The 16,485-nt window shown below is 39.4% G+C and overlaps 2 protein-coding genes and 1 pseudogene across 2 annotated transcripts; all 3 read left to right on the plus strand.

Annotated features, from left to right (window-relative positions):
• The first annotated feature begins 217 nt into the window (after positions 1-217).
• LOC114583068 (olfactory receptor 14A16-like) lies at positions 218-1,165 on the plus strand. Its single transcript, XM_028704416.2, has one exon. The coding sequence runs from the start codon at positions 218-220 to the stop codon at positions 1,163-1,165; it is 948 nt and encodes a 315-aa protein (XP_028560249.2).
• Positions 1,166-4,778: 3,613 nt separating this feature from the next.
• Positions 4,779-5,726, plus strand: LOC114581448 (olfactory receptor 14I1-like). Its single transcript, XM_028701587.2, has one exon. It carries the CDS (start codon positions 4,779-4,781, stop codon positions 5,724-5,726), a length of 948 nt encoding a protein of 315 aa, XP_028557420.2.
• A 7,530-nt stretch (positions 5,727-13,256) lies between these two features.
• Positions 13,257-14,203, plus strand: LOC144325386 (olfactory receptor 14A16-like; annotated as a pseudogene).
• The last annotated feature ends 2,282 nt before the right edge of the window (positions 14,204-16,485 follow it).

Raw genomic sequence — 16,485 nt, forward strand, 5'->3', positions numbered from 1 at the left:
ATGCACACATCCGCTGTAGGTGTAGAAGTGAAAGGAGCGGACATAGTGAGTGGGAAAAGAACCATCATATTGTTTTTCCATGGGAAAGTATGCAAAGTAAAATCAGATACATTTGATTGTTAAATTAAAGGAGCCCTGTTTAAATAAAACCAGTTGTGCAATATCTGCAGGCTTAAAATTCTTGATTTCTTCCTTTTACAGGTAGCATGTGAACAAAATGCACAATCTTACATCCATGTCTGTCTTTCTGCTGCTGGAATTCTCAGATGTTCGAGAACTGCAAATTTTACACTTCTTCGTATTTCTGGTATTGTACTTAATGGCAATAATAGGAAATCTTCTCATTGCTATTGCTATTGCTTTTGATCATCACCTTCACAAACCTATGTACTTCTTTCTACTGAATTTAGCCATCATGGATCTTGGAACAGTTTCAGTCATGGTACCCAAATCAATGGCTATTTCCCTCCTAAATTGCAGATATATTTCTTATTTTGGATGCGTTGCTCAAGTTTTCTTTTATATCCTATTTGGAGCATCTGACTATGCTTTACTTACTATAATGGCACATGACCGCTATGTAGCCATTTGCAATCCACTCCACTATGAAACAATTATGCACAAAGGAGCCTGCATTCGAATGGTAGCCATTGTGTGGATTTTTAGCCTTCTTTATGCCATATTACATACTGGGAGCACCTTTGCCAACACATTTTGTTCTAATTCTATCAATCAATTCTTCTGTGAAATCCCAAAAATACTGAAGCTCTCCTGTTCTAACTTTTACTTAGTGGAAGTTGGATTTATTGTGATAAGCTGTAGTATAGGACTTGGTTGTTTCATTTTCATCATCATAACATACATGGAAATATTTTCTACAGTGCGCAAAATCCCTTCTGTCCATGGTAAGAAAAAAGCCCTTTCCACTTGCCTCCCCCACCTCACTGTTGTCTCTGTGTTTCTGTTCACTGCAGTGTTTGCTTATACAAGGCCTCCCAGTGAAGCTTCTTCTGATCTAGATATAGCTTTTGCTGTGATGTACTCTATAATTCCTGCCACATTGAATCCATTCATCTATAGCATGAGAAACAAAGAGATCAAGGCTGCCTTGTGGAATCTCTTAGATGTAGGGCATTCTTCTAAAATCATATCCAGAATTCTATAAGAAGGCATGTTGTTGCTTCACAATCACCTTCTGTATGTGATTTCCTACCCTATAATCTGTTGTAGAACATCTGTTTTTCATGAAGGCAGCTCCTGGTTTAAAACTTGGCATCTCCAAGCAGGGCAAGGAATGATGACCTGTCTGAAGGCCCAGAGAGCCACTGGAAGTCCGTGCATAGAATACAGAGCAAAATGGAACAATGGATGAATGCATATCAGGCAACTTTGACACAAATTCCCCCTAATGCGTCAACTTTATCCTGCATGTCTTCATAATTTGAACACCTGCGTCTTGCGATGAAGCCATATATCCCATGAACGACCCTATGAAGCCTCAGTCCTCCAACAGGAGGCTGAGAGAGATATATGCCCAATGCCTATGCTAAATCCTACCAAATTCTGAAATCAATAAAGTTGTGGCCATTTTTTTAAAAATCCCAGAACATTGTCTTGTTCAATTTGTTCACCTTCTTAAATTGGGCCTTGTTCTCAGAGGTGGGGGGAAATACCATTATCTCATCCACACCATACATTTAAAGCACTCTTATCACCATTAAAGATCCATGGCTTTCCTCCACCGAATCCTGGAAAGTCTGATTTCCTGAAGAATATGAGAGCTGTTAGGAGACCTCAACAAACCAAGTTTCTGGGAAATGTCTCTTTATTGCATCCTCTTTCTTTACTGAATATAAAATGCACCTCCAATTAGGTAGTACTCGGTAAAAGACTATAATCAAAGTTCTTTGGGGGTCAAGAGAATGATATAGGAAGTGGCAATTCAAAGGTAGGTTTCAGTGCCATCCTCTTATAATAGGAATTATATTTCTACATCTTATTGAACCAGTTGGAATTTTGGCAGCCAGGTTCTGCACTAACTGAAGCTCCTAGGTCATATTCATGGGCAGTCCTATGTATAATCCAACATATGATTCAACCAGGAGGTTACCAGAACATGGATTGCTATGGAAGTCTATCTCTATCTAGAAATGGCAACTATTTTTGAATGTAATCAAACAAATCTGAAATAATGCTAGCCATAAATTCACCACACGTGTCGTCATTTTTCATGCATCAAGGAACATATTGTAGATGTTATTTCTTTTCATCTGCAACTAACATGGAAGAAGAAACATTAATTTGAGGAGTTTAAACAATGTTTTCAGATCCCAATGCTGCACTCTTGGGAGTAAGATCCCCAAATGGCAGAAGAAACTCAGAATAGCTCACTTTCCCATGTGTGCTGTCACTATTAGTTGATGCAACATTTAATGAATTTTACTGCAACATAGGCAATCTTCATAAAGGCAACAAATCAATTACATATTCTGTACTAAGGGTCACAACAAGGGTAATGTTGGGAAAATGCAGAGACTCTCAAATCATCAGAAAATTCAACCCTAAAGCAGCTGGAGGGGAAACTGATTCTTACAAATAAAGGTAGTTGAGTAGTTTTCTATTATTTTGATGTAATCTAGAGGTGCTGGTCACTTTTCATTTCCAGTCATCTATCGAGTTTCAAGTGGTCTCATGTTTACTTGAAACATCACAGTAATGATGCAGCCATCCTTAAACCGTTCTACTTTACCAAATGTCTAACTTGTTAATTGTTTCCATTTTTTAAACCTTATTTCAAGTAGCCTAGCCTACAAATTTATTTGAGATTGGATCTAGGTGAGGCAAGAACTTATTGAGCATGCTTACAGTATTATTGTGCTATTCCTTTTTAGGGAATCATATGTGGGGGAAGGTTTCTATTTATCAAACAATGATATTAAATCCTTGCTGGACAGTCTCTTCTTGAACAATTATTGGGAACAAAAAAAAAATGCCTGCCTGCATCTCTAAATACATTATTGGATGTATTGTCACTTCCTGGAAGCATTTTAAATGACCTTTTATTTTTGTGCTGCTGACTTTACCGGCAGCTCCAAAGAGTTTTAAAATGTTTTTGAAATAAAGAAGGAAGTCTCCAGACAACTTCTTAAGGACTTTTGTGAAACCATGCATTGATTGGCTCATTGATTTGTGCAGTAATCCTCATAGCTATGTTCCAATCTGCATATGGGTCTGCAAGGGGCAGTAGGGAAGAGCTCCCTACAAAATGCAGTGGGATCTGGAATGCTGCATTAGCCACAAGAGAGCTCATATTAACTATTATATTGTGTGTGTTTGTGATTAAAAGAGAGGCAGCTATAATTGGGGAGGGGGGCGATGAATTCTGATTCCAGTCAGCTGTTTTGGATTCATAGGAGCAATTTCCCAGAATGTCAAAGCACATTTCCAATTAATGTCCTGCACATACAACTTTTAAAAACCAATTTAGAAATATAACCGCAGCACAATATTCTGGGAAGTACCAAGAAAATATGAAAACTTACCTACCCACAAAGAAACATACCTGTTTTTAAAGAGCCAAGGTACTCATAAGCTTTTGAACTATGAATCTAATGATACCAATGGTGATCAATCTGTGATGCTTTTTCTTTGTTTTCATCATTCCATGTTTCTCCCCCTACATTGCTCTTGGGCTGTTACTCTTTCACCACTTTTTGTTGCTTCTGGGAACAGAAATCCAGATTAGTCTAGAACCATCACCCAACCAGTCAGGATTGATGTGAGAACTTTTGATGGCTTCTATTTTGACTGGTATTTTGATGAGGACAACCCTGTGTGAATGGTACAGAAACATTCCAAGGATGACTTCCACCAAATCCACAATGAACTAACTATGCTATGGATAAGGGTGTGAGTAGGAGCTTCATCTCCCCCCACACTACCCTTCAGTTACTTCTATGCAGGGATAAGCTGAAATTGTACGGCATCCTTTTTTATTGAAAACTTTTGACAGCTATGAGTCAGTGCTAATCACTGGAGTGTGTGTGTGTGTGTGTGTGTGTGTGTGAGAGAGAGAGAGAGAGAGAGAGAGAGAGAGAGAGAGAGAGATGGAGAGAGAGTGAAGGTGGGAGAAGGAGAGAGAATGGATGGATGGAATTCTTGTCATGGCTATGCAATTGAGGTATGTATTTGAATTTATTCCCCAATAGGAGCTTTCTTTTGGGGTAAAGGAACTAAAAGAAGTGGTTGAAAAGACCCTATCTGCCCAAGTTTACTGTGGGTTTACTAAAGTGGGATCTATACACATATAAAAAATTCTCTGAAAATGCTTTTTTAAAAAAATACGTTTAGAAAAATATATTGAATTTGCCATAAGTTCACAATCACCGTCTAGTGTCACCTTTGTATAATGCACTTAAAATGTTGTATTTGCAGCTGTAGAGTCTCAGAAATATTCAGAAAACCAAGAGAAATGAAAATTTCAATTATCATATATTTAATATTCTTTTGTATTACAAAAGAATATTAATGTTTATTGGGTGGAAACTGCACTTCTTAATACAATTATTAATAATAAATGTATGAGATATAGCTTACAAGTGGAATGTTTTGGTGTCATCACTATGCACAACTGTTTCACAACTGTTCTTTAAAGCAAAATCTGATGGAGTTTATAGTGAAATATGAATAAACCTGTTTTAAATAACCAGTTAATACTGCCATATTAACACCTCCCAGTTTCTTCCTTCTACAGAATGAATGCAAGTACTGAAGACAAAATGAGCAATCTTACATCCATTTCCATGTTTCTGCTGAAGGAATTCTCAGACGTACGAGAACTACAGATCTTACATTTCTTTCTGTTCTTAGGATTCTACTTGACAACTCTGGCTGGGAATCTTCTCATCATTGTTGCAGTAGCCTTTGACCATCACCTGCACAAACCTATGTATTTTTTCCTAACAAACTTGGCATTGATGGATGTTGGCTCCGTTTCTGCCATCATACCCAAATCTATGGCCAACTCCATCATGAACAGCAGGTCAATTTCATATTCTGGGTGCGTGGCTCAAGTTTTCTTCTACTTCTTCTTTACATTCGCTGATCTTTCCCTTCTAACAGTAATGGCACACGATCGCTATGTTGCCATCTGCAACCCATTACAGTATGAGATGATTATGTACAAAGGAGCTTGTATTCAAATGGTAGTCACTGTGTGGATTCTGAGTCTTCTTTATTCCATGCTACACACTTGCAGCACATTTGCAATCACCTTCTCTTCTAATGTTATCAATCAGTTCTTCTGTGAAGTCCCAAAGTTACTAAAACTCTCCTGCTCTAACATTTACCTAGTTGAAGCTGGGCTGATTGTGCTTGGGTGTTTTATAGCACTAGGATGCTTAATTTTCATCCTCATAACATACATGAAGGTATTTGCTGTAGTGCGCAGAATACCTTCGGTGCATGGTCAGAAAAAAGCCCTCTCCACTTGCCTTCCCCACCTCACTGTGGTATCTTTGTTTCTGGGCACGGCAATCTTTGCCTACGCAAAGCCTCCCAGTAATGTTTCTTCCTTTCTTGATGTAGCTTTTGCTGTGATCTATACCATAATTTCTCCCATGTTGAATCCCTTCATCTACAGCATGAGAAACAAAGAAATCAAGACTGCTTTGTGGAAACTCTTAGATTTCAGGCATTCTGCTAAAAGTACATTTAGAGTTCTATAGAAATGGTTTTGTTTCCTCTTCTGCATATGTGTGGTTAACACTGGAATTTTTTTCACTTTGCAATGTAAGCATTTTAATATTCATTAGACATTACTCTGTGATTCCTTCTCCTTATTATCCATGTCTTTTTAGGCTTGATTGTTCCTCTTCATTCCTATTGTGAATTGCTTATTTCATTTACAAGAGATTCAAATATAATAAAAGACAACAACCATTTCAACATCAAAATATAAAGCTTTGTAAGAAAGTTTTGAAGAAAACCAGGTTTCACCTCATCATAATTACGTTTTTATTGCGCATTGAGGTCCCCAAGACACCCCAAATAAAAACACAATGGCACTTAATTTTTGTTTAAGGTTTTTGTCATAATTTTGGCCACAACTTTATTAAAATTGCAGCAATGTGAGTGGTTGCTTAGGGATTGGTAGCGACTAACTGACCCCGCATGGGGACAGCTCTGACATTCGCACCCCCCGTGAAGTCAGAAAGGGTAAGTCACCTGGGGAGAGAGACGGGACTGGGAACCATGCCTCACCTCTCCCCAGAATGCTCCCAGGGGCTCTTGCGTGCCCCTAGCCCCTTGCCAGGGGGTTTTGGACAAAAGCATGGGGAGCCCCTGGGTTCCTTTAATGGAAAACCCTTGCAGCAGCAGCAGCATATTGGAGGGGCAGGCACAGCCAAATCCATACCCCTCCACCAACCAATTCCCAAACCAATGCCTAACCGCGAACCTTACAAGTTGTGACGATTTGCAACGCAGTAGGCATAAACCAAATGGCACCAGCCAATCAGCCAAATGGACAAAATTCCTACCAGGCCCCTGCCCCAAAGCAGACGACCCCATGACAGGCATAGCAAGGTCAAGCAAACAGCCTAACATTAGGGAAGGGAGGGCGGGTGATCCAAAGCACGCAGTGAAAAGAGGAAGATCATCGCTGCGTGCAATGTTTTTAACAAATAGGGCTGTCAATCAATAAATGGCAACATATAAATTTCCCCAGTAACAGCCCGCCCCTGCTTAAAAGATGGCCAAACTCTTTTGCCTAGCAACAGTGAGGTGTCTCGTCAGCCCCCACCGCAACACGTGCTCTCCATGAGGGAGAACACGCTTTGTATTGTTCACCTTGCAAAATCTCATAGCTCAGTCAGTAGAGCATGAGACTCTGAATCTCAAGGTTGTGGATTCGAACCCATTTTGGACAAAAGATTCCTGCATTTCAGGGGGTTGGACTAGATGACTCTTGTGGTGCCTCCCAACTCTACAAATCTATGATCTATGACTCTATACTGTTCCATTTGTAATAGATTGTAATAGCTTGTATGCCACTACATTCTAAAATTATTATGTTTGCTTATTAGGACTTCACCCTTGCTCACTTCATTCAACATGCCCTCTGTTATTTCCTCACATTCGTCCTCTAGAGATTCCTCTTTTCAACCCATGTAACTTCTCTGCTCACTTTTCACCTGCCTAGCCCCATTTCTGAAGTTCCTGGATGTTATATTCTGTAGTATCACTTTGCAACCCTATTTTCACCTTCACCCCAATGTCCATGCCTTGCGATCCATTGCACACAAACTACTGCCATTGTAAACTCCTGCATCTTCCTCCTTGCACTCATTGAAACTACTAAGCACACATCCTGCCCAATAATGCAGCCACCATTCCCTCCTTTTTGTCATACCCTTCCATGCCCCTTATGCCATCATCTTTCCACTTTTTTCTTGTAACTCCGTTTGCACCCCAATTTTCAACATCACTGTCTTTCCCCTCCTCCCTACTTACTTTTCACAACCCCTCCACTTCACAAACACACCCATTTCCATGCCCCTTCTTCTCTATTTTCTGTGCACACACCCCTTTAATCTTTTTAAAAACAAAAAACAAAAAGTCCCTCCCTTTTCTATGTAATCTTTGCTCACTGAGTTTTTCTTCTCACTTTCCTCTAGCTCTCCTTTATTCCACCCTTTCCTCTCAGTTCCCTCCCTTTCTGCCTCCCACAATCACTCTGTGACACACTCTATGTGTCTCTCTCTCTCTCTCTCTCTCTCTCTCTCTCTCTCTCTCTCTCACACACACACACACACACACACACCCCTCATACCACATACTGAATACATGTACACACATGAATACATAATGCAGGAAAAGCATTTTTTTTTCTGACATTTGAAGAGATTGTAAATAAACTTTTTTTTAAACTTGCTTGCCAAATGTGTGGTCTCTTTCTATGCAAAGAGGTGAACTTTGGAAGCAACTTAGAAGCAGATGTTTTAAAGGTCTAATGGCCTGTATCACCTTGCTTTACTTTGCTGCATGTTTTGTGATTTAAATCTCTGCTCAGGTTCTCTCATCCAAGAGTACTTGCCCAAAATCTGGATCTTGACATCCAGGAAGTCTGCTTTTATATTTTTTTTCCTTTAACCATAAAACAACCACCACCAGTTGTTGTTACATTAGTTGATATCTATCTCATTTGCCTTTGTCTCAATGGAAGAGCATTGTCTATGGGGTGGCGGGTAGGGGGAAGGAGCACTCACTTCACTAGATAAATAACTGGTTTGTTGTACACCAGTTCTCCTTTAATACTAATGTTAAAATTTGAACTGGAGTTGTGGGCCTTCTTTCTTACATAGATATAATTATGTTATATTAATCGTGTATGAAACTCCAATATCATCTACTGAATCAACACTGACTTCTTAACACACATACACACATATACTGTATATATATATACAGTGGTACCTCGGGTTACATACGCTTCAGCTTACAGACTCTGCTAACCTAGAAATAGTGCTTCAGGTTAAGAACTTTACTTCAGGATGAGAACAGAAATCGTGCTCCGGCATTGCAGCAGCAGCAGGAGGCCTCTTTAGCTAAAGTGGTGCTTCAGGTAAAGAACAGTTTCAGGTTAAGTACAGACCTCCGGAACGAATTAAGTACTTAACCCGAGGTACCACTGTGCATACAAATGTCAGCCCACTTGTGAACATTTTTCCTGTTTTCAATCACTTGTTGCATTTGTTATTTCTTCATGCCTGCTAAAAAAAGTAGAAGAAGCAACATGAACTTGAAGAGTTTCAACAATGTTTTCTGATCAGCTGTTTCATCAACTTGGGAGTAAGATTCCAAGTTGACAAAACAGTCTAAAAATAATTTGCTTTCCTGCATCCTTACATATGCAGACATTTCAAAGACAAAAAACATCAGTTACATGTTCTGTGGCAAGGGGCACAGGAAGGTTGAAAGTACTTCATGGAGAAGATGCATGGACTTGCACATCTTTAACAAATTGTATCCTGAAAGCAGGTGTAAGGGAAATTGAATCTTGCCATCAAAGGTATTTCAAAATGATTTAATGGGATCGGGTAGTTCTTTGATAGAATCTTGAGATGTATATCAAGTTTCTCTTTTCCTATCATCTGTCCATATTCAAGTGGCCTCATATATACTTGAAACATGATGCTGCTGATTCAACTGTCATCATACTGTTTGACTTTAAAATGAGCAATGGTTCCCTGGTAAATATTCCACATAAATGTAGGTAAGATACAATGAGGAACTTGTTTGAAATAACTGGTTAATGAATATTGACACGTTGACACTTCTCAGATTCTTCCTTCTTCAAAATGAATGCAACTAAGGAAGGTAAAATGAGCAATCTTACTTCCATATCCATCTTTCTGCTGAAAGAATTCTCAGAAGTTTGAGAACTACAAATCTTACACTTCTTCCTGTTCCTAGGAATGTACATGACAACGGTGACTGGGAATCTTCTGATCATTGCAGCGGTAGTGCTTGATCAGCACCTGCACAAACCTATGTATTTTTTCCTAACAAACTTGGCACTGATGGATGTTGGCTCTGTTTCTGCCATTATACCGAAATCTATGGTCAATTCCATCATGAACAGTAGATCATTTTCGTATTCTGGGTGTGTGATTCAAGTTTTGTTCTTCGTCTTCTTTATCGGGTCAGACCTTTCCTTTCTAACGGTAATTGCTCATGATTGCTTTGTTGCCATCTGCAACCCGTTACAATATGAGACAAAAATCCCCAAAGCAGCTTGTATTTAGATAACCATTGTGTGGATTGCAAGTCTTCTTTATGCCATGCTACACACTTGTGGCACATTTGCAAACACCTTCTGTTCAAATGATGTCCATCAGTTCTTCTGTGAAGTTCCAACATTACTGAAGCTCTCCTACTCTAACATTTACCTAGTTGAAGGAGGGTTTATTTTGCTAGGGTGTTTTATAGGAATAGGATGCTTAATTTTCATCATAACATACATGCAGATGTTTGCTGCAGTGCACAGAATACCTTCGGTTCATAGTAAGAAAAAAGATCCATGGCTTTCCTCCACAGAATCCTGGAAAGTCTGATTTGCAGAACAATATGAGAGCTGTTAGAAAATTTTCTCTTTAGTATATCCTCTCTCTTTACTGCATACAAAATGCATCTTCATTTAGGTAGCACTTGGCAAAAGGTTGTCATCAAAAAAATTTTTGGGTTAGAGAGAATGGTGTGGGAAGTAGCAATTCAAAGGTAGGTTTCAGTGCCATCCTATTACAATTGGAATAATATTATTACATCTGGTTGTATTAGGTAGAATTCTGGTAGCCAAGTTCTGCACTAACTGAGGCTCCTAGGCCATAATTGTGGGCAGTCCTATGTATAATCCAATGCAGTTATTCAACCAGGAGGTTACCAGAACATGGATTGCTATGAAAGTCTATCCCTATCCTGAAATGGCAACAATATTTAAATATTATTAAATAATTCTGATGAAATGCTAGTCATAGTTTCACCACAAGTGTCATCATTTTTCATGCCTTGAGGAACACATTGTAGATGTTATTTCTTTCCTTCTTTCACAAATGTGGAAGAAGCAACATTAATTTGAGGAGTTTAAGCAATGTTTTAAGATCGGCTGTGCTGCACTCTTGGGAACAAGATCCCAAGAGGGCAAAAGAAACTCAGAATAACTCACTTTCCCATGTGTGCTGTCACTATTAGATGATGCAACATTTAGTGAATTTTACTGTAACACAGGCAGTCTTCATAAAGGCAACAAATCAGTTACATATTCTATACTAAGGGCCACAGCAAGGGTAATGTGGTTGGCTGGGAAAATGCAGGGACTCTCAAATCATTAGAAAATTGAACCTAAAGCAGATGGAGGGGAAACTTATTCTAATAAATAAAGGTACGTCAAAATGATTTACTGAGTTGAGTAGTTTTCTATTATTATTTCTTTTATTGATGTGTTGCTGACTTTACTGGCAGCCCCAAGGAATTTAAAAATGTTTCTGAAAGAAAGAAGGAAGTCTTCAGACCACTTCTTAAGTACTGTTGTCAAACCATGCATTGATTGGCTCACTGATTTGTGCATTAATCCTCATAGTTAGAGCCAGTGTGGTGTAGTGGTTAAGAGTGGTAGATTCGTAATCTGGGAAACCGGGTTCGCATCTCCACTCCTCCACATGCAGCTGCTGGGTGACCTTAGGCTAGTCACACTTCTCTGAAGTCTCTCAGCCTCACTCACTTCACAGAGTGTTTGTTGTGGGGAAGGAAGGGAAAGGAGAATGTTAGCCGCTTTGAGACTCCTTCGGGTAGTGATAAAGCGGGATATCAAATCCAAACTCTTCTTCTTCCAGTCTGCATATGGGTCTGCAAGGGGCAGAAGGGAAGAGCTCACTACAAAATGCAGTGGGATCTGGAATGCTGCATCAGTCACAAGAAAGCTCATATTAACTATTTTTTAATGTTTGTGATGAAAACAGGGGAAGCAATAACTGGGGCAGGGGAGTTCTGATTCTAATGAGCTGTTTTGGATGAATGGGAGCAATATCCCACAGTGTCAAAGTACATTTCCAATTAACGTCCTGCACATATAGCTTTAAACGACCCATTTAGAAATGAAACAGCTGCACAATATTCCGGGAAGTACCAAGAAAGTATGGAAATTTCTCAGATGATTCTATGAATGTGTAAATACTGATGATCTACAACAGCTAAACAAAAAACTTCACCTACCCATAAAGAAACATACCTTTTTTAAATAGCCAATGTAAGTTTTTATTTTTGAACCAATAATCTTATGATACCGATGGTGATCAATCTATGATACTCTTTCTTTGTTTTCATCATTCCCTTTTACTCTCCCTAAATTGCTCTTGGGCTGTTACTTTTTCATCACTTTTTTGTTGCTTCTGGGAACAGAATTCCAGATTAGTCTAGGACCATCACCCAGCCAGTCAGGGTTGATCCGAGAACTTTTGCTGGCTGAGATGAAGGCAGAAATCCTCCCCACACCCCATTCCCTTCTTAAAGACTAGGGATAAGACAACATCTGGAACCACATATCAAGGCAGCAGACTAGTGATGAGGCACTGGGCAGGTCACATAGCATAAACCCAGATCTGTGCTCTTAGTACTTTACTGCTGCTTGCTCTCTGTTCAACCTAGCTTTTGCTCAGTGCCTGCTCAAATAAATGCTGCAATGCAGCAGTGGAGGTACCAGGATGTGTCACATGAGCAGAATCACATGCACATAGATGCTGCTTCCTGGAGTCCATGCTGCTTTTTCACTTAGTCAGACACATACACCAATTCCAAGGAAAGGGGAATTAATTGGTTTAGAGAAATAGTGGTAGACATATTAAATCACCTCTTTAAGAGCAAACAGTACCAAGCATTAATTTTCATTAGTACACATCTTGTGCAAATCTGCTAATGCAAGGAAGAAATGAAAGGAGGGCGGGACAATAGGGATCAGTCACTGAAAAGTCAGCTGAAAGCTGACCAACTGCCCACCACCCCCAAAACGTGCCAAAGAATTTGCACCCCAGCAGTGACTGCAAATGTACGATGGGTTATTATTACAGATTTTGCTACAGATCTTCTCTGGTAAGGGGAAATGTGGATGGCAGGAAGAAAAATTACAGGCTGGCATTTTGATGCGGACAACCCTGTGTAAATGCTACAGAAACATTCCAAGGATGACTTCCACCAAATCCACAATGAACTAAACATGCTATGGATAAGGGTGTGAGTACGAGCTTCATCTCTCCCCACACTACCCTTCAGTTACTTCTATGTGGGAATAAGCTGAAATGGTACAGCATCCTTTTTTAATGACAACTTTGGAAAGCTATGAGTTGGGCCCGATTTCCAGTAATCTTTCTATGGTAGGTATAGAGATGGGATCAAACATGCCACTCATTTTGTGGAGGGGTGGGTGGGCACGTTTCCTGGCATCACTGAGGCAACTGGCCTATGCTCATGGATATAGAAACATGTCGTAATGCACACATCTGCTGCAGGTGTAGTAGGGAAAGGAGCGGACATAGTGAGTGGAAAAAGAACGATCATATTGTTTTCCCATGGGAAAGTATGCAAAGTAAAATCAGATGCATTTGATTGTTAAATTAAATGAGCCCTGTTTAAATAAAACCAGTTGTTCAATATCTGCAGGCTTAAAATTCTTGATTTCTTCCTTTTACAGGTAGCATGTGAACAAAATGCACAATCTTACATCCATTGCTGTCTTTCTGCTGCTGGAATTCTCAGATGTTCGAGAACTGCAAATCTTACACTTCTTCGTATTTCTGGTATTGTACTTAACGGCAATAATAGGGAATCTTCTCATTGCTATTGCTATTGTTTTTGATCATCACCTTCACAAACCTATGTACTTCTTTCTACTGAATTTAGCTATCATGGATCTTGGAACAGTTTCAGTCATGGTACCCAAATCAATGGCTATTTCCCTCCTAAATTGCAGATATATTTCTTATTTTGGATGCGTTGCTCAAGTTTTCTTTTATATCCTATTTGGAGCATCTGACTATGCTTTACTTACTATAATGGCACATGACCGCTATGTAGCCATTTGCAATCCACTCCACTATGAAACAATTATGCACAAAGGAGCCTGCATTCAAATGGTAGCCATTGTGTGGATTTTTAGCCTTCTTTATGCCATATTGCATACTGGGAGCACCTTTGCCAACACATTTTGTTCTAATTCTATCAATCAATTCTTCTGTGAAATCCCAAAGGTACTGAAGCTCTCCTGTTCTAACTTTTACTTAGTGGAAGTTGGATTTATTGTGCTAAGCTGTAGTATAGGACTTGGTTGTTTCATTTTCATCATCATAACATACATGGAGATCTTTTCTACAGTGCGCAAAATCCCTTCTGTCCATGGTAAGAAAAAAGCCCTTTCTACTTGCCTTCCCCACCTCACTGTTGTCTCTGTTTTACTGTTCACTGGAGTGTTTGCTTATACAAGGCCTCCCAGTGAAGCTTCTTCTGATCTAGATATAGCTTTTGCTGTGGTGTACTCTGTAATTCCTGCCACATTGAATCCATTTATCTATAGCATGAGAAACAAAGAAATCAAGACTGCCTTGTGGAAACTCTTAGATGTTTGCATTCTTCAGAAACTATATGCAAAATTCTATAAGAAGGCATGTGGGTGCTTTAGCTTCTGTATGTGATTTCCCCCCTATAATCTGTTGTAGAACATCTGTTTTGCATGAAGGCAGCTCCTGGTTTAAAACATGGCATCTCCAAGCAGGGCAAGGAATGATGCCCTGTCTGAAGGCGCAGAGAGACAATGGAAGTCAATGCAGAGTACAGAGAAAAATGGAACAATGGATGAATAATAATAATAATAATAATAATAATAATAATAATAATAATAATTTTTTATTTATACCCCGCCCTCCCCAGCCAAGGCCGGGCTCAGAGCGGCTTACAAGCAATAATAAAAACAAGATGAATGATTACAACTTAAAAACAAAAATAAAATACAACATTAAAATAATGGAACATTAAAATATTAAAATGTAGCCTCATTGCAGGAGAAGGAAAAGAAAAAAGAAAAGGGGGGGGGGGAGGGAATCAAATTGGCTCCAAGACAAAGGCCAGGCAGAACAACTCTGCCTTACAGGCCCTGCGGAAAGAAATCAGATCCTGCAGGGCCCTGGTCTCATGAGACAGAGCGTTCCACCAAGTTGGGGCCAGTGCTGAAAAGGCCCTGGCTCTGGTTGAAGCCAATCTAACTTCCTTAGGGCCTGGGACCACTAGGGTGTTGTTATTTATGGACCTTGAGGCTCTCCGTGGGGCATACCAGGCGAATCATAACAGGCAACTTTGGCACAAACTCCTCCTTTTGCCTCAACTTTATTCTGCATGTCTCCATAATTTGTTCGCTTGCGTCTTGTCATAGACCAATGTATCCCATGATCGACCCTGTCATGCTTCAGTCCTCCAACAGGGAGCTGAGAGAGATATACACCCAAGGCCTATGCTAAATCCTACCTACATCTTAAATTAATAAAGTTGTGGTCATTTTGTAAATCCCAGAACATTGTTTTATTCAGTTTGTTCACCTTCTTAAATTGAGCCTTGTTCCCGGAGGTGGGGGCAATACAAGTGGGATTGCAAAGGTTCTTTGTAAGACAAAAATGAAATAACCCTGGGAATGTAGTAGAGCTGGTTGATGCTTGGATAGTTTTTTCTGGGAATGTACAGTTTCCCTTTGCCACCAGGCCTTCCTTTTTCCTCTTTCTTTGGTTCCAAACAATCACAGTCTGGCTACACTTCAGAGTTATGGCTATGCCCTGATGGGTCATTCATACCCATTTTTCTTTCTGTACAATTGACACATGAGAATCCATAACCTCCCTCTTTTAAAAAATTAAAATTAAAAATGCAACCATTTCATTTACACCATACATATAGAGCTCTCTTAACACTCTTCAAGACCCATGGCTTTCCTATACAGAATCCTGGAAAATCTGATTTGCAGAACAATATGAGAGCTGTTAGGAGACCCCAACAAACCAAGATTCTGGGAACTTTCTCTTTAGTGAATCCTCTCTCTTTGCTGCATAAAAATGCACCTCCATTTAGGTAGCATTCAGCAAAAGGTTATAATCAAAGTTCTTTTTGGGGTAGAGAGAAAGGCATGGGAAGCGGCAATTCAAACGTAGGTTTCAGTGCCATCCGCTTATAATTGGAATAAAATTACTACATCTGGTTGAGCCAGTAAGAATTCTGGCAGCCAAGTTCTGCACTAACTGAGGCTCCTGGGTCATATTCGTGGGCAGTCCTATGTATAACCGAATATTGTGATTCAACCAGGAGGTTACCAGAACATGGATTACCATGAAAATTTTTCTCTATCCAGAAATGGAAACAATATTTGAATATTATTAAATAATTCTGACATAATGCTAGGCTCACCACAAGTGTCATCATTTTTCATGCATTGAGGAACATATTATAACTGTTATTTTTTTCCTTCTTCCACAAATTTGGAAAAAGTAACATTAATTTGAGGAGTTTAAACAATGTTTTCAGATCAGCTGTGCTGCACTCTTGGGGTTAAGATCCCAAAATGGCAAAAGAAACTCAGAATAACTCACTTTCCCATGTGTGTTGTCACTATTTGTTGATGCAACATTTAGTGATTTCTATTGTTATATAGGCTGTCTTCACATAGGTAAAAAATCAGTTACACATTCTATACTAAGGGCCAGAGCAAGGGCAATGTGGTTGGCTGGGAAAATGCAGGGACTCTCATAAGATCAGAAAATTGAACCCTAACGAAGCTGGAAGGGAAACTGATTTTTCCAAATAAAGGTATGTCAAATTGATTTACGGGGGTTGAATATTTTTTCTTATTTTTTTGTAATCTAGAGGTGCTGGTCACTTTTTTCATTTCCAGTCATCTATCGA

Source organism: Podarcis muralis, chromosome 13, assembly GCF_964188315.1.
Source record: "Podarcis muralis chromosome 13, rPodMur119.hap1.1, whole genome shotgun sequence".
Lineage (NCBI taxonomy): Eukaryota > Metazoa > Chordata > Lepidosauria > Squamata > Lacertidae > Podarcis > Podarcis muralis.